Raw genomic sequence first — 27,177 nt, 5'->3', positions numbered from 1 at the left:
TTTTTTTTTTTTTTTTTTTTTTTTTTTTTTTTTTTTTTTTTTTGAGAGAGGTTCTCATTGTAGCACCAGCTGACCTGGAACTCGCTATGGAGAGCAGGCTACCCTGATCTCACAGAGGTCCATTTGCCTCTGCCTCCTGAGTCCTGGGATTAAATGCATAAACCACCATGCCTGACCAAATTTTGCCTTTTCTTAACCAAGAAAACTATATAGTAAATTTTAGGGCAGCTTGTATATATATTTAGACCTGGTCTCAAAACATAAAACAACAGGGCAAGGTGGAGTATGCCTCTAATCCCAGTACTCCTGAGGTAGAGGTAGGAGAATCAGAAGTTCAGAGTAATCTTCAGCTACATCAAATGGAGGCTAGATGACTCTGTCTCATAAAAGAAAAAAAAAATCCAAGAGACTTACTCACTGTTCAATGGATATTTAGTCTTATTTTTGTTTCCTCACTTCTAAAAGGGAGTAAGATTAGGTTTTGTGCAAGAAATGTCAATAATTTCATGCAAACATAGTGATGTAAGAGTAATTTACAAATAAACAAATATTTGGAAGTTTTCTATTCAAGAACATGGCAACAAATTTATCCATTCTTTCTCTGTCACACAATCCAAAAACATAATAATTTAATATCAATTGCCAAGATCCAACTTAAATGGTATCCCCACCTTATGAAAGCATATTTTTGTTTGAGTATAGCACTCTCTCAAACATAAACACATAAACAAATACACACACAAACATGGAAATACAACTACATCTTACCACTCACAACTACTTTTGTATGCCAATTATTATTTTATTTTGGGAGTGGAACAGGTACATTCCCAGCAAGACAGACTAAAACCTTCAGCGAATTCTTTCAGGTGTGGAGATACTACTCACTATTAATTTTTGAAATATAACCATGAAAATTAGAAAGAAAATGTTATATTTTCAACAGGTCCAATCAGGTAGTATCTGGTACAAAAATACTCTCCTGAGACAAAATGATTCTATGAATATTTAATTCTTTAATATTTCTAATTCAATAGCCAAAGGAGCATTGATGTCACTAATCATAACTATCTCCAAACAAACTTTCTAAGAATTTTTTACTTACATAACTCTAGCTTTCCTTTTTTATTAATTATATGTATTTACTATTATTAATTTTTATGCAACTTTTAATTGAACAATGACAATCTTAAACATTTGGCTAATTAATGCTTCACATGTATGAAAATAATAAAATGAATTATTTTACAAAATATCCTACTCATAGTTTCACATTTTTATATCTATTTATCTCTCATATTTCTTCTCCAAATTAACATGTATTGGTGAGTTACCACCTTACAACATATTCTGGTACAGTAGACAGAGGGCCCTATCAACTCAAGTAAGCACAAAAACAGAAAGAAAAAATTAAGAGAGAGAGAGAGAGAGAGAGAGAGAGAGGAAGAAAGAGAAAGAGGAAGGAAAGAAGGAAGAAAGGAAGGAAGGAGAGAGAGAGAGAAAGAAAGAAAGGAAGGAAGAAAGAAAAGAAAGAAAGAAAGAAAGAAAGAAAGAAAAAAAAAGGAGAAAGAAAGAAAATCTAGAGCCTGAGCAAATGACTAGGTGGACAAAGTAGTTGCTGTGCAATTGTGAGGACCACAGTTCGTACCACCGAACCTTTTAAAGGTTCATCAGGTGTGATAGCCACCTGGAATCCTAGCACTCAGGAAACAGGACCACTACAACCAGCTGATTAGTTTAACTAGTGGAATTGGCTGGCCAGCTCCAGATTCAGCAAGAGACCCTACTCCAATAAATAAGGTAAAGAATGGGGAAGGAAATACCACCAACCTCTGGCCTCCATATGTACACATGTGCATAAACACTCACAAAACATATGAATGCACATATATAATACACCCACAAACATCTAAAAACATAAAAAAAGAAATTTTTTCTGCCACCTTCTTAGATTTACTTAACGACATTATTTTTAAAAGGAATTGCAAGATCACTATGATTGAAGTCTCGATATCAAAGTTATCTACTAATTTTTCACAAACTTAATTGTCTCTTTCTAGGAGATCTTATAAATAACATTTTTAAAATGCTAAAATCATCACAAAGCTTCCAAATGAATGTGGGATGCAAAGGTAACTTCCAAATTCCTCCACTATTACACAAGGAAGTAATGACAGACAACACTTGGGCATAGATAAAATAACTATTACTAATGCTAAATTCTTAGTTATTTGAATTTTGGTATTTTTAAGCTATAAACTGTTAGTGTTTGGGAAAGAATTCTCAGACATTAGATTTAATTTTTTGTCACTCATTATTTAGACACACACATAATACATGTTTTCAACATAAAATTCTATAAACTAGTAAAGACTAGTCTGATCTAATTGCATCCTTTCAATCTGTAAGAATTTTCTCAAAATGAAAAATATTCAATTATGTATCATTTTAAGTCATAATATAATGGGAAAACAAATTCATTTATTATCTCTTTAAAGAGATACTGGCTCAGATTATCAGTTTTCTGGGTCTTTTTAAACTAACACAAAAGTCACAAAGTTTATATTTAATACAGTTTTATAACTCAGAACCTTTCAAATATATATAATCCAAATTCAGGGAAAACATCATACACACCCACACACACCATGAAAATATTTTGTCATTATTTAACAGTTGCCTCTTCATTAGTCTGTGATTCTCTAATTTCTTACCAGCTATGGTGACTTTGTACAGCATACCCTGATACCACAGAAGTTTTTTATAATTTGGTGGTGGATGTCATGTGTAAAAAGGACAAATGATTTTTCAAAACTACCACAGTGTGGAAGACCATTTGGAGCCTGGATTCTCTCTGCACACTAGGGCTTTAATTGGGTGTGAACAACACAAATGGTCTCAGGGAGTGGCAGGCCAGAGCTATTTATGCTGTGAGTGGTCAACACGTCTGCATCACCTCACCACAACTAAATTAATATTTTCAGTTGTACTTTGAGTGAATTATTTTCCCAAAGAGAATCTCAATATGAAACATTAGTTTTCTCAGGGGTCTAACGGTCATGGAAAACTTTCTCTGAGCAAGAAATAGGGGCTAAATCACCTACATCCATCATTTTCAGAAACTGCTCCTCCACACCTCCCAATCTACAGCCTTTATTTTCTACGTCTATTCTAATAGTACAAAGTCCACAGAGTTCAAGAACAGAGATATCAGCTTACTTCTGGTAGCTTCTATTTACTTAATAATATATGTGAGAGGTGAGGACTGTGATGTCATTTGATGCAGTCATTATCAAATAGAAGAAGTCCAACCTTGAATGAAAACTACTGACACTGATGTGCAGGATAGCTCACAATCTAGGAAGAGGAATCTCTACTAGGGAATTTCTTTTATCAGACTGACCTGTGGTCATGTTTATGAGGCAATTTATTGATTTTTGAGGGATGTGGGAGAGCCCAGCCCAATTTGGGTGGTGTTAGGTCTATACAGAAGGGGTCCTGGGTTGTATGAGAAAACAGTCTCAGCACAGGCCAAGGGAATAAGTCAGCAAGCAGGATTGCTCCACTGTCTCAGTTTCAGCTCCTGCCTGTAGGGTCCTGCCTTGCTTAAGTTCCTAATGTGGCTTCCCTCAAAAGTGAACTAAGTAAACTCTTTTAACCGCATGTGGGCTTTGGTTGAAGTGCTTTATCACAGCAATGGAAAATTAACTAGGAAAAATGAACAAGAAACTTTATGTACAAATAGAATGTCTGAAAAATCCATGCCTTTTGTCTGTTTCCTTTGATTTTAATTGGTTATCATAACAAATCTCATTACATACTTTAAAGATGATAATTTTATATGGGTCTACACCCATAAATGAGAACAGTGATAGGACTGTGCACTGAATATATGCATGTTGTGCATCCAGTCCCAGTCAATATACCTTATAAATAAATATTTTCAAATGACTCAATGTTAAGATCAACATGAGCTTTTTTGGTTTTATATCGACCACTTTTATGTTATATATTTAGAAAACTACTGTACATTAAGGAAAGAGTTCCAATACAATGACTTGCAGGTCAAGTTGTAACTGCATATTTCTTTAACTTTAAATCAATTTATTGAGAATTTTTATACATGTATATAAGGTGTTTTGATCAAATCTATGCCCACTCCTCCCCTTCCAACTCCTCCCATATCTCCCCATCACTTTTTCCTGATAACTTCATATACTCTTTCTTCTTCTTTTCTTTTTTGTTGTGGGGATTTTTGCTGCTCTAACATTTCCCCCTCTTGAGAGGTAACCCTAAAATCTTTTAGGGATTAGATAAAAGCTCTCAAATATTTTTGACATTTTTGGACTTTGGAACAGAGTATGTTGCTAAGAGTCCCAAAAGCATTTTGACTTTAAGCAAGGAAACTGGCTACTTTTCTTTGGGGTCTTTTTACCCTAACTGCCTATTCTTTTTTTTTTTGAATGTGTATGAGTGTATTGCCTGCATGTATGTGAGTGTTCCTGTGTAGTACAATGTCGAGGTCAGAAGAGGGCTTCGGATTTCCCTGGAATTGGAGCTAAGGATGGTTTGTAGCTGCCATGTGGGTGCTGGGAATAGATCCTGGGTCCTCTGCAAGAGCAGTCAGTGCTCCTAACTGCTGAGCTATCTTTCCAGCCCCACTATCTCCTATTCTTATCACACCATCCTCTGAAGAGGTTTCCCAAATTTCTGATAGGGAATCGGGACTCAGACCACTCTGGCTTCTTCCATGCTGAATAGGGATACAGGGTGAGGCAATTGGGGAACCCCTTCCATGGGTCTATCTAAAAGATTCCCAAATTGCATAACTCTTATCTGTAGGGAGAAAAGAAAGTCATTGACTGGTGCCTAGGAAACGTGAAGGAGAATAAATGCAAGAGTAGTTAGCAGTACAAATTCTAGACCGGGAATTAGAAAAAGTCAGAACAGGGTAAATTTCAAATGTTCATATCAAAATCCTCTGGAATTTCTTGATAAGAGCTTCCAAAAGCATCACTCTATTGGGGTCCTCCTCATTTTTATTTTGTCTGCCAAGGCTGGAATCAAGAATGATGGATTCAGGATTTGTTTTCAGGCACTTTAATAGCTGTTGAAGTGGCTAGAATCAGTATCAGTTCCCTCTCAAAGGCTTCTAGATAGGGGGAGAAAACAGATTTAGGCATCACTTTAGAACAATAGTGGGTTATCTCCCTTAGCTTCAGGTGAGCACTACAGTATTACAGACCAAGGTTTGAAGTCTTACATCTGAGCAGCATTTTCTGCTTAGAAACAAAATCATCAATGAGAAATAATTGTCTAAATTACATTTTATATGGTCTTAAGCCAAGAGTCTGGAAAGTTTAATCCCTTGTACTCTTAAAGAAATATACAGATCACTTTAATCTTTGGTTATACTTTCCTTTTGGGTGTTTAAGACCATACAGTTGGCCCAAATACACCAATTTATTTTTACTCTTAAGGTTGTTTGAGGATCTGTTACTCAGGGCTCACGTGAGCCCTGGCTCCTTTCTTTCACCAGTTACATTTAAGTGAAGATAAGTCAAAGGCCCTGCTTGACCCTGGCTGGCTTCACTTGGAAGCATAGAAGAAATGTTTCCTCTGAGTTGACCCTCCTCTTTATGGACTGGACACTGGTTCAAGTCCATCTCGTGGGGTCTCCATGACCTCCCTGAACAAAAGGACGAGTGACTCACCATAGTTAACTGCATAGTTTGTTTGATCAGCTGTTATGCTACAGATGAGACACAAATAGTCCTTTGTGCATATTCAGATTGGGTAACAACAGTGCATTTATCTCTAAATGCCACTGTCCTGATGAGAGCCACTGCTTCCACGGTTTACCAAGCAGCAAAAACCCAGCAACTCATTCAGTGCAGAAACATATAAACCACTGAAATTAAAATGAATTTTTAATAAGCTGAAGTTTTGATGAATAAAGAGGTAACTAGAAAATAAAATTAGTCCTCAAGTGGAGAAGGGATAGGCCAACACTTGTAGGTGTGCATACCTTTTAGACTTACATTGCTTTGGGAAAATAAATACAATGATTTGTATAAAGGAAGTTATTAATTCTAACATGTTGTGAAATATTGTGTAATATATCTGTAAATTTCAGAAACAATGCAGACTACTGTGAAGCAAAGGACTTTTTATAGATATTGAAAGTGGACCATAAAGCAGTTTCAGCTTAATTTTTAAAATTTCTTTATAAGGTGTTGGATCCCCTGGAAATGGAGTTACAGACATATGTTAGCTGCCAGATGGGTGCTGGGAGCTGAACACAGTTTCTTTGTAAGAGCAGAAGTCCTCTTAACCACTGAGCCATTTCTCTAGTCCCCAGTTAACTCTAGGTCAATGAGACAGCCTGTCTCTTGCCTTCACATACATTAACACACACACACACACACACACACACACACACACACACAGCCAAGTGACTATTCACACACATCCATCACCACCACTCACATACAAAGTTGTTTCTGTTAGATATTTGTCACAACAATTAGAAAAGTAGCCAGTAAGTACATTTGGTTTGTTCATCTGTATGTGCAACATATACTTTAAAAAAAAAGACAGAGAAGAAATTGTTGTAAAGTCCAAAGTTTTGGGAACAACAAAGGAATTCCAAGCTGGCAGCAAAGGAAGTCACTGAGAACTAATATGTTCAAATCCTCAGTGCACTGCAAAAGAGCCAATACCCTGTATAACATGAGCCTTATCAGGGGAGTGAATGGAATGGGAGAATGTTATGATGACATCAAATTACATTAAAGGAAGTCTTTATGAAACATATGGTAGCTAGCACAGAGTCATATCTACTACATATTACATGTTACAACACAGGCCTGCACCTTTAGGCCATATGCTACAGCCTCAATCGGGCCAGTTCCCTGCAGGTCTCTCTGGAACAGAGTTATGAAAATTTCTAGGATGCAATGAGACAGCTCTTACTTTATGCTTGGTTCCTTTATGCACTTTGTCACACAGGCAATGCTACTAAATCTCCTGATGTGAACATCCCACTACCTCTAAAAGATTATAAAATGTTAGGGTTCTCCTTTGTTCTGGGTATTTTGTCTAAAGGCTCCTCAGAGGGACTGCTCATGTGATTGCCGCCAAAGGTTGATCTCTGTAGAGGCTCTTCACAGCCATCTGTCTCCATGGTGATTCTCTTTCACTGTCTCCCTACTTCTCACTCTTTTATATTTTTCTGTTGATTTTTATTTTGTGTATGAGTGTTTGCCTACATGTATGTAAGTGCTGGTGGAAGCAAGAGTAGAATGTCAGATCCCCTGGAAATGGAGTTACAGACAGTTGTTAGCCACCATGTGGGTGCTGAGAACAAAATATGGGTGCTCTTAACTGCCAAGCCATCTCCAAGACCGTCTCATTCTCACTCTTAATGAAGCTTCTCTCCAGGATTTAAAGGGACACGTCTAATTCCCTTTCAGCCCTCATCATGTTTAGATCTCTATATATTACAATGCTTCTCTCTAATGCTCACACTCTTATCACAAGGCCCCATATGGCCTCCAGGTTCATTCATTCTAATAAACAATATTCTTGATGGAAATTATGAACTATGTGACAACTTCCTTCCTCAATCTACAAATGCTGTCATTTTAGGAATGAACTCCTAAATGCCGAGCAATCTTTACCTTTGAATTTATTTTCCACAGCCAACTTTATGACTTTGGAATTTGTTAAATCAGACTGACTACATGGTTGTTTTATATTTCTGGTGAATTATGTCATAATTTAAAATAAAGGGTATATTTTTGGTTTTGAACTACAAATTAGTTAAACATATGTCTTATGACAACTAGGAAAATCCATGTGCTCTGTCTTTTGCAGGCTACAAAATAAAGAAACCCTGCAATAATCCTGTTTCCCATTAGGTTTATGGGCATTAGGAAGATGGGGACAAGAATGTATTAAGCCCTTTAAATGCTGAATGATTATCTGATTTTAGTTGCCATTCTATTTGCTTCAGGAAATAAATTGTCAGCATTGAGTTTTTCTACTACATATTTTGGTTTTGTGGAAGGAAAATCTGAGAGAATGTAGAGCTGTGACCTGGACATTTGGTGTATAAACTGTTGGGATATGTGCTCTGTGATTTTTAACCAAGCTACTTTTTCTACCAGCTAAAAAAACTTTTACCAGTTAAAAACCTAGCAGTGATTGTCTAGACCTACTTTATTAATCTTTCTTTAGCATATTTTCAAAAAAAATTTCTGTCCAAATCTTGCTATCTTCTCCCAAATTTGTAGATTTCAAGCAATGGAAAATAATATCATTCCTTACTTAGATAAAACTCAGATTGACAACCTACAAAGAAGATTGAAATTTGATTTCCAACTCTCCATGCATGAAAAAATCCAAACTTTACATTTTTGTCATTAAAAATGTAATATATTTTTTTCTTTCAAAAAAAAATAGTCTATATAGTGTGAGTTACTGTAACACCAGAAATGACAGTATATGCCAAAGTAACAGTCCTTACCATTATCACAATATTAAGCACATTTCTTTTGTCTCCAGCAAAATAAGATAGCTTACACTTTGAAATTAAAATCATATTTACATATTTGGTCACTAATAATATAATTATAGGTCATATACAATTGGCCAAAAGATTTACCACTTACAATTGGTTTTTAGCTCTATGAGGTTACAGGAAAATTCCGTAATCTTTAAAAAGACTAAAAACACAAGCCAATCATTAGTGGTGATGAAATATTTACCCCCTTGGGTTTAGCACATGATATTTTTATGAGCATACTGTCAAAAAAGCATCAAAGACTTTCTAGGCTGGAGAAAACAGACACATGAGGGAAGGAGTGTGTGTCTGAATGTACTTTCTCACATCTACCAGTAAGTCAGACTTGCATATTTTCTACATCTGCATTGCTCACATCATGTTAAATGTTTTCATTTATTGTCCTCAATTTTTTTTTTTGCTTAATCAGAATCATTTCTTACCTATTAGACTTTCCAGGTGTTTCTACATTTTATTATTGGCTTGGTATAAATCACCCAAAATCACAGCATTGTTGACTGTTCCAAAATTTTAATTGCTGAGCTATGATTGAATTCACTTCTCTGTTCATGCAAGTGAACATTATTGTTTACAAAAGCATTAAAATATTTATCTCTGCTTTGATTTGAAAATGAATTGACATTGCTTCTTTGGTAAATATGGAAAACAGAACAATGCCACTAAATTATTAATTTAGAATCATACTTATAATCAAATATTCCTAAGCATATTAGGAGTATTAGAGGAATTCTGCTTCCTTAAAAGGCAGGTTTTAAAGTTTTTGTGACAAAATATTCAGTGGAGCATACTCAACAATACTTAGGCTTATCCACTTCTCCACAGAGAAAGAAAGCCACAAGGCCAAACACTGCATATTGACTTCACACTCAAAATAAGAATGCTTCATAGTATCCTCTCAATCTATAGCTTTTTAGCTTAAATGAAAAATAAAGCAATGACATAAGTGTTCTATTCATACTGCAATTCATAAGCAAATATCATTTTTGTTTCACAGATCATAGTTTTCATAGTTTCATTTAATTTTCCTGAGAACCAACCTCTAGAAGGACAAATCAGACTTCCTATATATTCTATGCTATGGAGGAGAGGTTTCTATCTATTTTAAATTTCACAATGTCTAATTCTCTAAATAAACTGATTAAAGAAAATAAAAATAAAACATGGAAGTACATAATGAAAATGTCCTTATGAAGTCATGAATATTTGCAGAAGCTGTTGTGAATATTTAGCAATATTTTAATTTGTCAAAGAATACAGATTAATGTAGTAAACTATTCTTTCAAAAGATATTGATACCTTCAAAATAGGTGATTTTTAGCATAATTGAGATATTGAGAAAAGAAAATTAGAATTTATTATCTGCTATCAATAATACTAATAAAAATGATGTTAATCATCAGCTAAGACATATTGATATCTGTACAGGAGTACACTGCCGGTGCTAGCTGGCCAAGACCAACAGTACCTGAAAGGGGGAGTGAGGATTGAAAGAAAAAGCAAGGGACAGAGAAAAGATACTTGGGAGGACTGTCAGTAGAGACTGCAGCCCTGGTTTATTTTAGCTCCGCCTTTTTATACAGAAGAACATCAGAGATAGCCACCCTTTGCTCAGCTCAATTAGCTTCAACAGCTGTTTTTCCCACCTGTATCTGAGGGTCAAGGAGTGGTCAAATACTTCTGAACTCCACCATATAAACACATTCCTCCTGACTTGGCAGATTAGGTACTGGTGTGCAAGAAACAAACTCTAAGTAAACAAGCAAGCCTGCCACAGCTCAATGTACATAATGGATTAAGAGCTCCCAACAGTACACCTTTCATTTCTTACCTGTCTTTGGTTCCACTGAGAAGTATGGCTGCCCTTGCAGAATACTGTAGACCACACGAGCACTGTTACCATACGTGGGATCATCAGCATCTGTTGCTGTCACTTGTACTACTGAAGTCCCTAGGTGACAATTAGAAAGGCTTTAAATTAAAACTTCCAAATGTGACAACTAATGAAGTCACAAACTGTTGCAGAGTCTATACTAGTTTTATTTGCATCTTTAAATATATCTTCATTCAAGGCACATGAAATATTGATCTAGTGTATTTTCTTATTTAAAACACACCAGAGATAATAAATATTAACAAAACCCTTGAAGTAAGTGATATAAAAATAATTAGAAAAAAAGAGTACTTGTAATGAGTATTAGAGACAAACTAAGATCCAAATAGGGCTGATGCTAGGCATTTCACTCACCATGCTCAGGTAACAGGATTTCATCAAGAGCACTGTCTAGCACATCAAAGATTCAAGTACTGTCCATAAGACAACCCAAAGTATTAGTTTGGTTGTAGTAATATTCTAAATGTGGTATTTTAAGTCTACTATCACCTTTAAATATGCTTTGCTCTTTCTAAATGTTCTTCATCTCTAGTGATCATGTTTTTGCATATATTTGACTAATTCCATTTTCCTTATAATTGATTAGATGTAGTTATATTCACTCAACATTTCTTTTAAACTGAATTGTGTTTTGTTTCTGCTTTTGTGAGCTTAGGTAGACTACACCCTGTAGATATCTGGCAGAGAGATTAACAGTGGGTACTACTAAATAAATCTAATAGTTAAAATGTAAAAAGTAATATTAATCTTTAGTTTATCAACACATTTTAAAATATGTAATATATTTAATAGCTACTATATTTATTCGCAAATGAATATAAAGTTTGTATGTGTGCGTTGGAGGTATGCAGGGTGCAAGTGTGGAGGCCCGAGTTCAACCTTGTGTGTTATTCCTCAAGAGTCATCATCCTTGGATTTTGAGAATGGGTCTTTCATTGGTCAAGAACTCACTGAATGGGCTGAACTGCCTGACCAGAGAACCCCAGATATCCTCCTGTCTTCATTTCTAGAGTACTGGGATTATGTGCATACAGTGCCCAGCATTTTACATGGGTGTTGGGTATCAAACTCAGGTCCTCTGGCTTTTGTGGAAAGTACTTTACTGACTGAGGCACATTCCTAAAATTTCTATTGTTCTGTATGTTTGTGGTGATGTATAAATGGCCATACTGGTTTATGACCATTATTTTAAAACATGCTTACTGGAAATTAAGTAAAAAAAACTTTAATATTAAGAATTTAATGCTAATGTTGCATATATCATACCATTTGGTGGCTATTATAACTATTTTGTGAGAATTAAACACTTCATTCAGTTATAATTAATCATATTTAAATATATATAATATTATGTTGCCATCCATTGCTCTGAGATTAAATTTTTATATTAGCCCAGTGGTTTAAAATAGTGTCTAGTAAATCCTAAAGAGAGTTTAGAATAATTTTTCTAAAAATATTTTAACCCATATAAACCAATCAAGCAAATAAAATAACTTGCACATATGCTCAGTAATCATGCTATTCCATATTAAACCACAGTCACGAAAATAGAAACTTCAATGCATTATGTAGCCTTTAAAGCAAAAAGTTCACATATACCCATTTTTCACAGTCAATGAAAATTTAGTAAGCCAATGAAGAATACGCCAAATACCCAAGAAATACAAGCCAAAATTTGAATCAAACAGAATCTTAAAACCTGTTTTACTCAACATTACTGGTTTGAGTAGAAAATATGCCACCTTTTCCTTCTAAAACCTTGAAGATCTCACTGTGACTGCTGTTGCTACTCTGATTTTTGTCAAGCCACACTTTCAGAAGGAATGTTGTAGACATGGACAGCATTGATAAAATGGGAATACACCTGTGTGATTATAGAAATTCACATCTATGTACTATCAAAAGATTTCCCCACTGGATTTTAAGTTAGAGCCATATGATTCAAAAATCTAAGGTTAATAATTTATGATTACCTAGAGAAAACATAAAATACTTATCTGTGCAGTCCCATTCTGAAAGGTGATATTGATCAATGTATGTTGATCAAATGATTGAAAGACACAAAACAAATAATATCGGCTACAATTCCATGTGCTATACATTCAAATAATAACTTAAATGAGCATCTACATCAATAATTAAAACAAGGTGAACACATTTATAGACCAACCATTCTCTATTACATTCCCAAATATTTTTATAAGTCTGTCCATATTTTAATTACATTCTGACTAAAGAAAAATTGTTCAAAAATTGAATAAATACTCAGATAAATAGAATTTAAATGGGAGTTCATATTATTTCATATAAAGTATAACTTAGAAACACTTGCACTATTTTTAGGAATGGAGAAATGCCAAAAGACTGGAGAGTGAGAGTCTTTTTTATTCTTTATATCTCTCCAGCTGAATATTGTTTTATCAGTATGAGAACTCAGTATTTGATTTACATGTGAAGAAATTATAGAATGATCGGTGGTGGTATACGGTGAATAGCTGTGTGGTTTTGCACATTCAATACAAGTAACAGACCAGCAAAACCAATGTTGAGCTAAGCAGCTACTGACAGCTTTCTGGATACAATGGAAAGGGAGTGATTCTAGATCATTATTTTCAGACCCAAAGAAAAGTTCATCACTGGCTATGACTGGAAAAACTAATTTTTTCAACTAACGTTTTATACATAGTTGAAATCATATTTTAAAATGAATAAATATTAAACAGAAAGGAAAATGTAAAAGTAATCTCTTAAACACGATAAGAAAGTTTTACAAAATGAAAAATAGAAAATGCAAAAAAAACCCAGAAAATAAAAATCTCCTAATCTTCTGAACAAGTAGAGCCATGCACTGAATAAATGAGTCCTCAGCTACTAGCATGTCTCAAATCCTCCTTCATCCTGACCATCTGTATGTGTAAAAGCATTTTTTCATATACTCAGTACAACCTCAGCATGCTCCAAACTTACCCACAGGAGACATTTCAGGAACTCCTGCTGTGTATGGGCCATCCAGAAATTTTGGTTCATTGTCGTTGATATCCTGAATTTTGATAACAAACTCAGATTCAGGCTCCACGGGCTTGTTGGTGAGCCTGTCGAGCGCTTGGGCTCTGAGTGTGTAGTAGGCCTGCTCCTCGCGGTCCAGTCTCTTGGTAGCATGAATATCCCCAGTGTTCTCATCAATAATGAAAATGGAACTTGCCCCTTCGCCTGACAAGATGTATTTGATGGAACCATCTCCTTTATCAACATCAGAGTGAAGCTGGTGAAAAATTCATGGAAGATGAGATTAACTTACAAGAGAGTCAGCGATATAGAGATATGTAAAAATCGTTCTTATGGCAGGCAGCTGTTTGTGAAATTTCATTGTTCTTGGAGAGATAAGCTGAGTTCTGATTGTGCACAGCAGCAAGGCTGTTATAAGGTGTCATCCTGCACCGAGAGCAGGACAGTTTCATTTCTTTCTGCAAATGGTCTCATTTCCAAAGGTATTTCTATCTTATTCCCAGACTTAGGGACCCGTGATAATTATTATTTTATTTTAATTCCCCTGACAGTTTTGCCATCTACTTTGAATTGGATATTTAGTACACATACAATCTTGGTACACATACAAACTTGCTACACATACGAACTTTGCTGATTTGGGGTTCTTCCATTCTATAGTATTTTCTACAGAAAATCTGTGACTTTAGTTCTGAGATGATATTTAATTTGTTTATAAATACCAACACTTCTTAATTGCCCTGTCTCCTGACTCCCCAGTCTAACTGCCAGCCTCCACACTGCCCTGTACAGCTTTCCATAATCAATCAGCATGGATGGATGATGTCCAGCTTTTAACTCTATCTCCAAAGCCTGTTCAGTATTTTAGAAAATGAAGCAAAAAATTACTACTCTTGAAAGCAGGTATTTTAAATCAATACGTGCACGGGACTTCAACTAAAGCAGTTCCTGAAATACCAAGAACTGCATTAGATTTGCATGATTAACCCCACAGTCAGCAGCAGGGCAGTACCTCCTAATTTGCATTTCATATCTGAAACTGTCCCTGCTGTATGTCAGAACATAATGTTGAACAGGAGAACCTGGGAAACTTAGAAATAATTACACATTTTCCTGAACTTCATAACCTGAGAAACACACTACTCAATCTGTCATTTCAACAATCTTTCATCCCCTGTAACTGCCATCATCCTGGACTTTGGTTAATATGAATGTAAAAACTCAATTTACCAAATAACAAGGCTTTTTCTCTGCCCTACAGAACTACATTTGCATTTTTCAAGCAATAAGGTGCTAAAATACAATAAAAAAAAACTAGGAAACCACTTAGGGCGTCATAGACAGTGCATTTTTAAGCTTCCCTGGTGACTAGAAGATACAGCTTTTGTCTCACACAGTTTTGTAAGTGATTCACTTCATTCTAACAATTGTGCTTATGCTCTGCTTCAGGTTAGTTAAACACCTGATTATCCTTTGGTTTTTGTAGTATTTAAACACACTAAATAACACAAAATGACATTCTAGTACAAGTTTTGCGCGCACGTGCGTGTGTGTGTGTGTGTGTGTGTGTGTGTGTGTGTGGCACTGGACCATGTAATTTTTTTACACCCATTGGTGAAGGGTTTTTGTTTGTTTGCTTGTTTTTATAGCTCCTGTGAATGGCCTAATCGTCTAAAATAATTATCAGGATCACTATTTTATACACACACACACCACTTATTTAAAAAGGAAGATAAGATTTCTTACAGTTTGAATTATTTAATTATATTTCTTAATACTGTCAGCACAGTACCTCATTTAATATTCATAGCTTCTTTTACTACATTTATTGAAAGATGAGGAAATCAAGGTGGAGAAAGATTAAGCACCCTGCCTGACAGGACACATCCTGCTATCTGTAGAGCAGTGATTATGAAATTCTGCAGGTTGGTCTGAGACCCAAGTCCGTACTGCATACAAATTTTTCTAGTCTTGGGGTAGGTACCACTGCCTTGAGCAGCAGAAACATAAAGAATTGTTGTTGGGAAAAGAGGAGGGTGATTCACCTATATCTGGCTGCTCTTCACAGCTTAAGCTCAGGGCTCCAGGATGGTTCCTATCAATGCATTTTGTGACTCAACAGAATAGTCATTTCTTCCTGTGACCTAACAATAATAAATATCACATTCAGCAACACAAATCAAAATACTTGAATCCTGAGAAAAAGGAAAAATCAAATGGAAATAATATTTTAAACTGCTGCTAACATGCTACATGACAAGAAACAGTGCCAGACAGGAGATACCTTCGAGTTGTTGGCCAGGGTGGTCCAAGAGACTGCCCAAATTACTCAGGCTATTGCCGCAGCCCTTGATGGCCTCCCAGAATTTGAAGGTAAGATCCTACTGCAGAAAACAGAACATACTCTAGACACAGGATTTGGAGCAATAGAGCTGCAGCTGACCTGAAACCACTTCCCCTGAAGGCTAGCTCTCATAGTTTTGGAAAGCACTCTGAAGATGCCAAGGGAAAACATTAGTGGATGATTCAACACCAGCTTCAAGACCAAATAACCACATCAGTGGCCAGCACAGCATACATACGTCATTGTTGCAGTAGTGACAGTCTCTTCTTGGGGGCAATCAACAGCTACCTAATTTGATTAAAGGCCTACTCAAAGGGAGGAAACTCAAGTGTGGTTATGCAAACATAGCTTAATACACATGGCTGGAGTGGCCATAGATCTTAGAGAAAACCCCAAGACTGTCACATCACTAGACTAATATAATTTACTATGTGCCAAATAGGTATCCTTATATTTACAGACAAATATCCCAGTTACCACTCATTAAACAAACTCATTTTGCATCAGTCAGAGTCTATTGCTAAGTACCATAACTAGTCACACACAGACATTGTCTATGAATTCCCTAGGCCTAAGTGACACATCTATAATGCAACCTCTACACCTAAGGCTCATGGAACATAGAACAGGGATAATGAAGAAAGAGAACACTAATGAATCTCTCAGTTCTCAATAATGAATCTTCCTCATGCAGTGGAGGGCCAGGAACACAAAAAGTCACAAAGAGCTAAAGTGTAGAGATCAAGAGTCTGCTGAATGCTGGTCCTTAGACAGGGCCCCTTTATTAAACTTCTCTCCCTGAAGCTTCTTATTTCACTTTTTAACACCACTCTCTTAACCTATCATCACTTAAGTTCTTATGGTGCAGCTTCTGTGACAAGTGGTCCTCGTACTTGTGATAAAAGTGCTGTGAAAAATCAGAAGTCTCTCTGGGGAGGTCATAAAACATATTAGAGCTATACAGGTTGTATGTTTTGATCAAAGGTTTTCTGTCAGTTGAATCCAGGACTTGCACTTTCTGAGCCAATCTGTATGATTCATTTGTGTCACATGAGTGTCATTTTAATGGCACAGTGGCACGGTGTCCTTGTGGTAGCCTAAGTGAGGGAGAGGATACATATTCAGAACTGATTGTGAACATCCACCTGTGCTCTGATGTTTCATTTTACATCACAGTGTTGTTCTCACTTACAGACATCACAAGGGTTTAAAGGCAAAGGGTTCATTCTGTTTGTATCACCATTCATTCAAGGATCCTATTCCTTCTTTTCTACAACTCTCAATCTGAGCATACATACTCATTCATGCTTTTTCAGGAACCCTGAACACTATAATCCTCCCTATCACTGATAACCTGCTCATTGGTGATACCACGCCTGTGATCACTGGCAAACTGAACAACGGAATGTTTCTTGGAATCTATACTCTGTCCATACAAGGTTAGTATAAGCTACATTGTTTAAAATTTATGACCACTTTTCATATTCATACATATTCACTGAGTCTCTATGAATTATATCAATCTTAACAGATGTAGTAAAATCAGTGCTGTTAGTGAAAAATTATTCTCCCTTCTCAAAAAGAATACCCAGCAAAGAAGAAAAATGTTACTATTCAGAAATAGCAAATGTCACTTTTAAAGATTAATTTTTATTTTTAATTATGTATATGTGTGGAAGTTTGTGTGAGGATATCTACATATGCGTATAGGTGCCTTCAGAGACCAAATGAAGGTTTTGGATGCTCTGAAGGTGGAGATACAGGCAATTGTGAGTAGCCCAGTGTGGTTGCTGGGAAATAAACTCTGGGACATTATAAAAGCAGTAAGCACACTTGACTGCAGAGCCAACTCTCCAGCCCAGAAAATGCCATTCTTAATTTGGGATGTGTCCACGTAATCACGTAAACATATGCATTTCTGTGAAGAACTGTTAGAAATAGAACTGAAAATATTACTCCCAATGGTCAAAACATCCTTTCATTGATCTGCCCCCTAACTTACATGTGATTTTGTGGAATGCACTATTTCGTACTGAAACCTCAAGTTCCTCCTATTTTTTATGAACTTGAATTTCTATAACAGAATTATTTTAATTATGCTTTATATGGAAAGTATACTCTACTTTCTTGATTGTTAGATTTATTTTTTAATTTTTAAATAATAAACCCACTAAGTTTATGAGTATTTACAAAAAACTACAGCACATGAAAATTTCCAATGAAAAACATAATTTAAAATTCAGATAGAAATCTGAATTGATTTCTTCTTTATTGTAAAACTTCCTTAGCAACTATGTTCTTTTAAACATCATATACCGTATTTTCAAAGAGTTAGCACTGAATTTGGTAAATTCATGATCTGCTTTGCAAAATGGTAGTATTTGTTTAATGTCAATATCTATCAACTTAAGTTTTAACAGAACTAAAGAAAACAAAGAAAATCAAAGCAAAACAAGTGGTAAACATCCTGCATCACGGCATTGTTTCCACCTCTAACCACCCAGAGCTCAGTTATCTCCTCTTACATGTGTGTGGTAACTCTGGTGTCTATGTTCTTATGTATTTGCACACACACACACACACACACACACACACACACGTTACACAAAGGTGCTCAAAATATTTGAGTGAATTACATGTCTTTGGATACCAGAACCTTTATACTTTTCATCAATTTTCTTATCCACCATTTATTTTGTCATTTAAAACTGGGAAGCCAAGCCTGTTTTTCATAGATCTTTGTAACAAGAGAGAGCCTCACAAAAACTCTCTGGCCAGCGTTTTCAATTCATGTGCTCAAAATAACATCTTAAAATGAGAAATACTCTTCAATTTAGAAGACTGAGTTTTAAGAAATCAATTTAACATATTGATCAGCTTTTATTTCTTCCATGTTCTTCTTAAATTCTGACAACTCACTGGTTTTACTTATAATGCTGTCTTTATTTCTGACCCTTGGTCTGATCCTGTAATAAGTAAAGATACACATATTTAAAGTTCACTGAACAATTGTGACCACTACTCAGGATAATATGGTAGAATATTATTCCTGAAGGTAAATTAGGGCTATGCTTTTTAATTTTTAATACTACATTTCATTTCACATAAAATACAAATATAGACATAAGAGGAAAGTATTTGAAGAGTTAATATTTATCATGAAAATTGACACTCAAATTAAATTAAACTGTAGTCTCAGTCATACACTGATCCATGTAGGAGGAGGATGGCAGCAGTTATAGTTTTCCTTGTGTACTGAGCATTGTAATAAGAAAAACGCAGGTGCATTGTTAAACAAATCCTAGTAGATTTGTGCATTACAAACGTAATAATGATGTCAGAATAATAAAAACCTGTATTTCTTTCAGCTGATGGGGATGGCACTCCCACTAATATCATCACTCAGGAAGATAACACAAGAGAATCACAAGTTTGAGACCAGCATGGGCAAGATACTGAGACCTGCATCAAAGATGGAAAAATGACTCCTTTGACCAATGTGAGAGGGATTTCTATTAAATATCAGCAAAGTGCTCTAACATAAATGTGCCATTGGTTTATTTATTTAGATTATTTATTTTAAAGATTAAAATACTATGTTTCAGACTGTGGAGAGCAATGCAAGGAATTTTTATCACAGTTTTACAAGGTTAACATGGTTAAGTATAGAGGGTAGATTTAAAAGGAAATGAAGTTACTCAGCTATACACATTACATACAGATTTTCTTTTCTCATAAAGATTTTTAATAAATATGTTCCACATGTCACTAGACACCTTGTAATTATCAAGCTGTTGAAGAAATATTGAAGAAACAAGTATATGAGTCATTTGTTTATGGTTGAAGTATTCCTAATTTATGAATATCATTGTGGTACAGGATAATGGAACACAGTTTACTTGTGAATCAACTTTGATTAAGATGTGTGGCATAAGATTAGATATTGATTATTATACATAGAGAAGCAAGGAGAAGAGGTGTGATTCCAGAAGTACATAGGTCATGATAAACTTGAAAAAAAAATTAAAAACCTTTCTTTTATTAGCCAACACTAAATAGAAAGAGTGGATTGATCACTCTTACATAGTCTGAATAAGTTCCTAGTAATCCACTGTGATAGATGTCCAAATTGGAGTCTTTGTTCACTTACTTAACAGAATGATACTACTTCAAGCTCAGTGTAAGAGCTGCAAGTGTAGGTATTGACTCCACTTTGATCCTTACTGTGCTGTAGCCATCATTCTTAAGTCCCAGTTTATTCTTCTGTTATAGATCTGCATCTGTAAATGCTCACCTGAGCTTGAACGCTGAAATGCAGAGGAAATGAAATAATGCCTGTGGATGCACTACTGTAACACGAAACTGCCTATCCATACTTAAAGATTATCCACCATGGTATAGCAGGTACCATGATCAACCATGTTCCTCAGAGAAAATAATCTTGCTTTTGTATGACAAGTATGTAGGTCAGAATCTATGGTGTGGTTACTCAGAGCTGCACATCCACAATCACAGCTTTTTCATGAGGTCACAGGAGGTAACAACTCAGACAGAAAACATCCTGCCTTCCACACAGGTCCGTTCAGCTCGCTGAAAAAAACTTCACAGCACTAAAATCACTCAATCTCTTACTGCTCTCCAGGTCAAATCCTAGGCATGTGTATTACTTGAGAAACTGGCCTAGAGCCAAACTCTTACTGTGGAGCAGAGACATCAAACTTGCTTAATTCCCTGAGTCTGAGGCCAGCCTGGTCTACATAGTGAGTTCCAAAATAGCCAGTGCTACATAATGAGTCACTGTCTCAAAAGAACAAAACAAAACTCTGTGTGTGTGTGTGTGTGTGTGTGTGTGTGTGTGTGTGTATTTAAGTTGAAAGTCATGACAATGTATTTTATGTAAAAAGAAACAAAGAAGTATGCAAAATCCAGTCCGCCAACTCTGGAAAACTGGCCTTCTTAACAGATCACAGGGAAGGTTTAGGCCAGTGGATAAAATTCTACTTTAAAACTCATTTTAATACTTTCAGACAGGAATTTTCTAATACTCTTTTCCTGTCTTAGCTTCCAGGTGGTTTTTGGTACAATGGAGGCAGAGGGCAATCATACCAATGATCTGTCAGACTTCCACTGATATGTTGCACCTGGCATTTTGGAAAAGGAATTCATAAACCTGTTGCAGACAGCATTGGCATAATGTGCTTACAATATACTTTTATATAATCTGAAAGGAAGATTCTGGAAAATCTACAGTTCAAATAAAAGGGTTAATATGGGTCCTATGTGAACTAATTGGTGCCAGGGAGTGAAAAAAAAAGACATGGATGGATATAATGTTAGAAACAACACAATCCAGGGGCTATGCAGAGAAGTGGAGTAATCCAAATGAAGAGCAGTGCATGCATTGGTCATCCCTTATTCCAGAACTACTGAAAAGATCAGCTACTGCAGAACAATCCAGTCTCAGCTGTTTGCTCAGCTCCCTCCATTGCGCAGCCCCACTTCCTCCTCTTCCCTTTAAAAGCACTTACTCCAAACATGCCATCCAGTCAGCTGCCAAAGGAGCTTTATGTAGGAAGTCATGGCAGTCTATTCTATGTAAAAAGAAACAAATAAGGATGCAAAAATCCAGTCCAACAGCTCAAGAAAAATGGACCTGAGGAACCAGAGGCGCCACATGTGAACAGTGATTCAGTCAGTGACTGAGGAGAGGCAGCTCTTCTATGCCTATGTCTGTGCTCAAGTACACCATCCTGTCTCCTTCACAGGACAGTTATATAATTTTGTTAGAGATGTGTGGATCCTAAACTGCAGCAGCTGAAGCAGGGACTTCAGTATAGCAAAATTCATAGATGTCATAATCCAGGGCACAGTGCTGCTTGTTTCCTTCACTATACACCCTGAATGCCCATTTCTCACATATTCACAAAGGTGTTGTCTGGAAACTTCATAATCCCAGGAGAGAGGAGATTCCCTTGTATTACTTTTAATCAAGGAAAGAAGAACATTGCCTTAGGTTAGTGAACCTGGGATTCCAACCTGTGTACATGCGTGCTCAGCTACAAACTACCATGATAGGCTTCTTATGTCCCCAAGAGCGATATAAGTCTCAGAGGTCACTACAGAAAAATCCAACCAGAATATCTATCCATGGCCCAGGTTTTCACATTTTTCAAAGCTATTGAATACCCAAAGCTATTAAAAACCCAACTTATGAATCATTAATCTAAAAAGGAAGAAAAACACAAGGCATCTGAAGAAAACATTCTTCCATTGTTCTGATAATATCATTTCGAAAGACAGGGAAGAAATAGGTTCATTAACTAGATGTCATAAAGGGAAAATAAACATGTCTACAGATTTTGGGCAATAATGTGCAACATGTGAAAACAATTGTTAAGGAATTCCTCAAAAGATGTCTACAGTAGTTTTAATAAACTCTAAAGCTTCCTAAATGGAAAATAAGCCTAGTTCACATGACAGAAACCCCTGTGAAATTGGTAATGTTCTTTCCTCAAATACAGCAGGTTTAAAATTAATAGCACTATGGTCCAGCTCAGGTGACCTATGAGTTGTTTTATCCTCTAATACCTTACAAAATTAAAGGAGGGAAATTTTTTTCTGATTGCTCTGTCCCATCCCCATCTGAAACCATACTGACCTTAATTTCCTACTTTTCTACACTCTTAATTTTGACCACAATGTTTAATGATCTAAGGACAAAGTTCTCCATAAACCACTGTGATGAATATATGACAAAAACAAAAACAGAAACCAGGAGGAAAAGATTGTAGTGAAATGGACAATCAATAACTGTCAAAACACAAAGTCAGTTGTCTGAGTTTCTGCCGAAAGACTGGCTCTAGACTTTGTACACAAGTTTTTCTAATGTCTGCTAGGGCCAACTAGAGACAGGAAATCACAGTGCAGATGCAAGAATAGAAGCACAGACTGAGTGGGGATGTTGCTTGATTAAGTATGGGTTTCACAAAATTTTGTTTAGCTTTCAAACTGATAAAATTTTGTCAGATTGTGCAAATGTAGTAGGTGATCATCTGATTATTTTAAAGAACCACATTTATATCATCAAAGGATGATTAGTTCTTTCTTTCCCTGTGAGTATCAAACATGAGGGCTCTATTCTGTTATCCACCAGTCCACAGAAGTGGGATTCAAGAGGCATAAAACAAGCACTTCTGTACCATGATCACAATCACTCTAGAGATTCAGAATAACTTAAACCAACTCATGATTGTGTCATATAACAAGAGATATAGTGCAAGGTGGGGGACCAAGGATCTAGTGTCCTAATGTTGTTAACAAAGGACAATAATCCAACCAGCCAGTAATTATGTAATCACTACCTGATGTGCACTGTAGATTCCAAACTCAGCACAGAATATGAGGGAGCAGTAAGCTTTAATTATGCAATATTGCCTTACTTTAAAATCATTTCCAAAACTAAAATGTAGGATTGTATAGCTATGTAAGGTGGCAAAACTAAGAATATTTTAGGATACATTCAGAATTCCTTATCCTTAGAAATAGTCAAAGACATGCTTTGTAAGATTTCTTTCTACATTTTTGAAATGCCTGCTTAGCAATGTCTTGTAAAGGAAAATCAGGAAGGCTTTAATTTCTGAGAATTTGGAAATGAGGATCATTGTTTCGTTATGTATACCAGATTGCAAATTGGTTAAGAGAATTCAAGAGAGGAAATTAGATTTTGATTTAAAGCTCCATGTCAAGAATATGTGCAATATATCTTTAAAGGGTATTCTAATATAAAATGTGACCGAAACATACACCTCTCAGGACAAGTACACTTATTTTAAAGGGCACTCTGTAAATGGTATTCATAATTTACCTGTAAGCTTGTGTGTGATTCTAATTAGGATCACTTAGAGGTCTATACACTATGAAAAGCCACTTTCTCTTTCTCTGAGATTTAAAATACCATACATTTTCCCTGTACTCCACCCTGTCTGTTACATCATGGATACATGCTTTAGATGTACTATTCCATTTCAGTTTGTGCCACCCAAACTCCTTGCGGCAGTACAGGGATGATAATGCCACCCTGAAATTGACCTAATAAAGAGAAATACCTCAAAGGTACAATTTGGGGCGGTGTTTATACCCTTATTATAAATGCTTTTTCCATGTACTAAAACATCAGTTGCTATGCAAAGATAAGAATTCCAAGTGAATTTCTTTTATGTTGAGGCTTATTTTTTAAGAAAAATGAAATTATACCTCCATGAACAAGTGTTGGTGTATCAAATAAACTTAGACATATTGAACTGGCTGACACTAAAGTGTCTTACTCTGTGAAATGGAACCACTAAAATGGTAATGAAATTTTGATAGAAAATTTTCCAGATAATTGACCCAAACTAATTTGGAATCCCATCCCTCCTGTTAAGCATGTGGTTCCCCTATTATTTCTGTAACTTTATGTTACTTTGTATTTACAACCTCTACCTCGATCCACTGTGCTATGTATATTGTTTTATGTCTGTTTCATTCCAATGGAGAATCATAGCATCAAACATCATAGAGAATAATTACACATCAAAAACTTTGGAAAAGAGGACTTCAATTTTCTAACAACGTTCTATAATAGGGATTATTATTTTAATTTCATACATGAGAAAACTATGATTTAGAAAGTTTAGTGTACCTTTTTTCTAAGCTCATCGGTTATTGATTAAGATTTGAATCTAGACATTTCTGAAAATAAAGTCTGTATTCTTTCTTGTTTGTTTGTTTTGAGATAGCTTTGAGATGTGTCCTCGGTTGGCCTGGAATTTGCTATGTAGACCAGGCTGGCTCTGCCTCCTGAGTGCTTGGATTACAGATGTGTATCACCAAGTTTGGTCCTTGAAGCCTGAATTTTTATCATGAGTTACCTTCATTCCCATGGTCACTTCCTCACCTCTCCCAAGAGTTGACCTAGATTCTAGATTTTTGCTTTACCTCATGGAAAAGTTCAGCCACTACCAAGGAAAACATGAATTAGAGCTACTAAATATTCAGGTTTCTGTCTGTGGCCCTTCCTTGCCTTTTGACTTCCATCCTCAGTTCCTTATCTGCACTTCATCCCTCAATAGCCTGACTCTATTTCTTAGTTTCTAACATGGATAAACAGCAGGGGAATGCACACTTGTGTTGTAAAGCTATTTTCTCTGGATTAAACAATTCTCTTAAAGAGATGGCTTGGAGGAAGGTCACCAAACTCACAGGAAATTTAGGAGAAAACATAAAAATGTTACAGGACACATCGGGGCCCTCTCCAAAGTTACATGAACAGTAAACAGCTGTTGAGAATGAGCAGACTATTCTGTGATGCCCCTTCCCGAGTTCCCCAATCTCCGACAAATAACCACTTGCCCTTCCTCCTGAAGGTAACCACAGCAAACTTGTTGGCTCACCAAACTGGACTTGAATGAAAGCATTTATTGATTTGTCTGTGGTGCATTATGGGGGTTTAAGTGGGGGAAGGAATGGATATTTTTGTCACATTTCCCCATAAAAAGTGAGACAAAAAGTGAAATGAAACACTAAAAAGATATTTGAACCTTATAAATCTTTAATTGGGCTCCCATAATACTCTCTTGCATAGAGTGTTTCATGATTTTCCCATGTTTCTTACCAAAACAAAATAATTTTATCCCTCACTGTAAAGGGCTCCTTAGAACTTTCCATACATATGATTAAGTATTTGGTATATTTAATATTGTGATCTCATTGGCTATAATGTGTGCCCTAGTTCTGTAACCACCATGAAAAGAAAAGAAAATACTGCAAATGAGTATATTAGGATGCCATTCATTAGAACATGCAACCTGGCTTCTGAGTGTAGAGTATGCTAAAAATACAGCTTAAAATTGATAGCATATGCTGCGCTCTATTTCCTGTCTCCTTTCCTGCTCTAGCTCCCCCCTGTTCCTCTGGATTTTCTCCTTATGCCTTGTCTTCAACAGCTGCATTACCATGCCCAGGGCTTTCTACCAAACAGGTCCTTCAGATTCCATGTTGCAAGTGCTCATGTTTTGCATTTATATAAAATGCACATCAAGAGACAGCAAACAGCATGTCAGGAGCTCATGAAGGAATGCACATTCCATATAGCTCAAAGAAATAGCTTTAAAGAATGCTATATTTTGTTAGGTACTGATATTGTTGTCCTTTTTTATTCACATCTTTCCAGACTCTCTACTTCTTACCTTCTTTAGAAATTCAAGTCTCCATTGCAATCACAATGAGTGATAGCATACTTTGGTGATAAGTACTCTGTGGTGAGTTGTCCTAAGTAATTTACTGTCACTACCATTCACAAAACAACTTACCTAATCCTTGAGCTCCAATCTACAGACTTAGTTGTAATAATATTGTTTTACATGATTTTAACGCAGTTCTGTTTAGCAATGACATAGAAATAAATGCATTCCCTAGTATATATATATATATATTTATATAAAATGGCTCAAGCTTTGTGAGTTGGAGAGGAAGACCATGATGCCTTCAGAGAAATGTTCAACTTATAAGAAATGTTTTCTAAATTTTTCAGTGCAAACAAAGTAGAGAGGAAGGGAGAGGAGAGGAAGCACAGGGAAGTAAGAAAGAAGAAAGTAAAATCTGGGTGCTGTATAGAGGACGATATAAAAGAAGAAGAAAACCCTTCAAGGCAGGATGACAGTGGTCATAGCCAAGGACAAAATATCAGATGAGGATTTGCTAAGAGAAATGCTATGACTCACTTATATTTAATAACTATTTTTTAAGTATTGCAAAATATTTAATGTAATTGGATTTTTATGGAAATTGGCCAGCAAATGAGTTTTAATACAAGACAGCCAGTCTGCAAAGATGAGACAGCTTCAGAAATGTGAGCAGAAATATAGAGGGTGAGGAGAGACTGGCCTTCCTGCTGCACTGGAGCACACAGGGCTACACTTCAGAATTCAACACTCTAAATATCTGCAAAGAAGCTGAAAAACATACCTTAGAATATATTATTCATATACATATTGTCTTTAAAAGATGATAACAATATTCCTCTATACTCTCTTTTTTTTTCTTTATAATGTAAGATGAAGAATCAAAATTCACAATCACTAAACCACCTGTGGATCTGAACACTTGTTTCCCACCCACAGCTTCACCGAGGGGAAAGACAGGTGAGCCTTACGAAAGTTTAGGTGTAAGATAGTATACTAGTAATCAACAGACACTGTTGTCCTTTTGAGCCTCAATGGACTCAGCAATTCCCTCTTCTAAACTATGAAAAAAATCACAAAATTCTACCTTTCCCTATTCTTGTTATGTATCCAAATTCTCTAAGATAAC

General features: G+C 35.9%; 1 protein-coding gene across 1 annotated transcript in view; it reads right to left on the bottom strand.

Moving 5' to 3' along the window:
* Cdh7 (cadherin 7) overlaps window positions 1-27,177 on the bottom strand; it is a 145,286-nt gene that overhangs the window by 80,165 nt on the left and 37,944 nt on the right. The window contains exons 3-4 of the mRNA XM_008840671.3: window positions 13,446-13,740; window positions 10,416-10,535 (exon numbers count right to left, since the gene is read on the bottom strand). Of these exons, the coding sequence (XP_008838893.1) occupies window positions 10,416-10,535; window positions 13,446-13,740 (415 nt within the window). The remainder of the gene's footprint in view (window positions 1-10,415; window positions 10,536-13,445; window positions 13,741-27,177) is intronic.

The sequence above is a fragment of the Nannospalax galili genome, unplaced genomic scaffold (assembly GCF_000622305.1).
Source record: "Nannospalax galili isolate Female #2095 unplaced genomic scaffold, S.galili_v1.0 scaffold298, whole genome shotgun sequence".
Classification (NCBI taxonomy): Eukaryota; Metazoa; Chordata; class Mammalia; order Rodentia; family Spalacidae; genus Nannospalax; species Nannospalax galili.
Note: the sequence above shows the minus strand (reverse complement) of the source record. Positions and strands in the feature narration are given on the sequence as shown.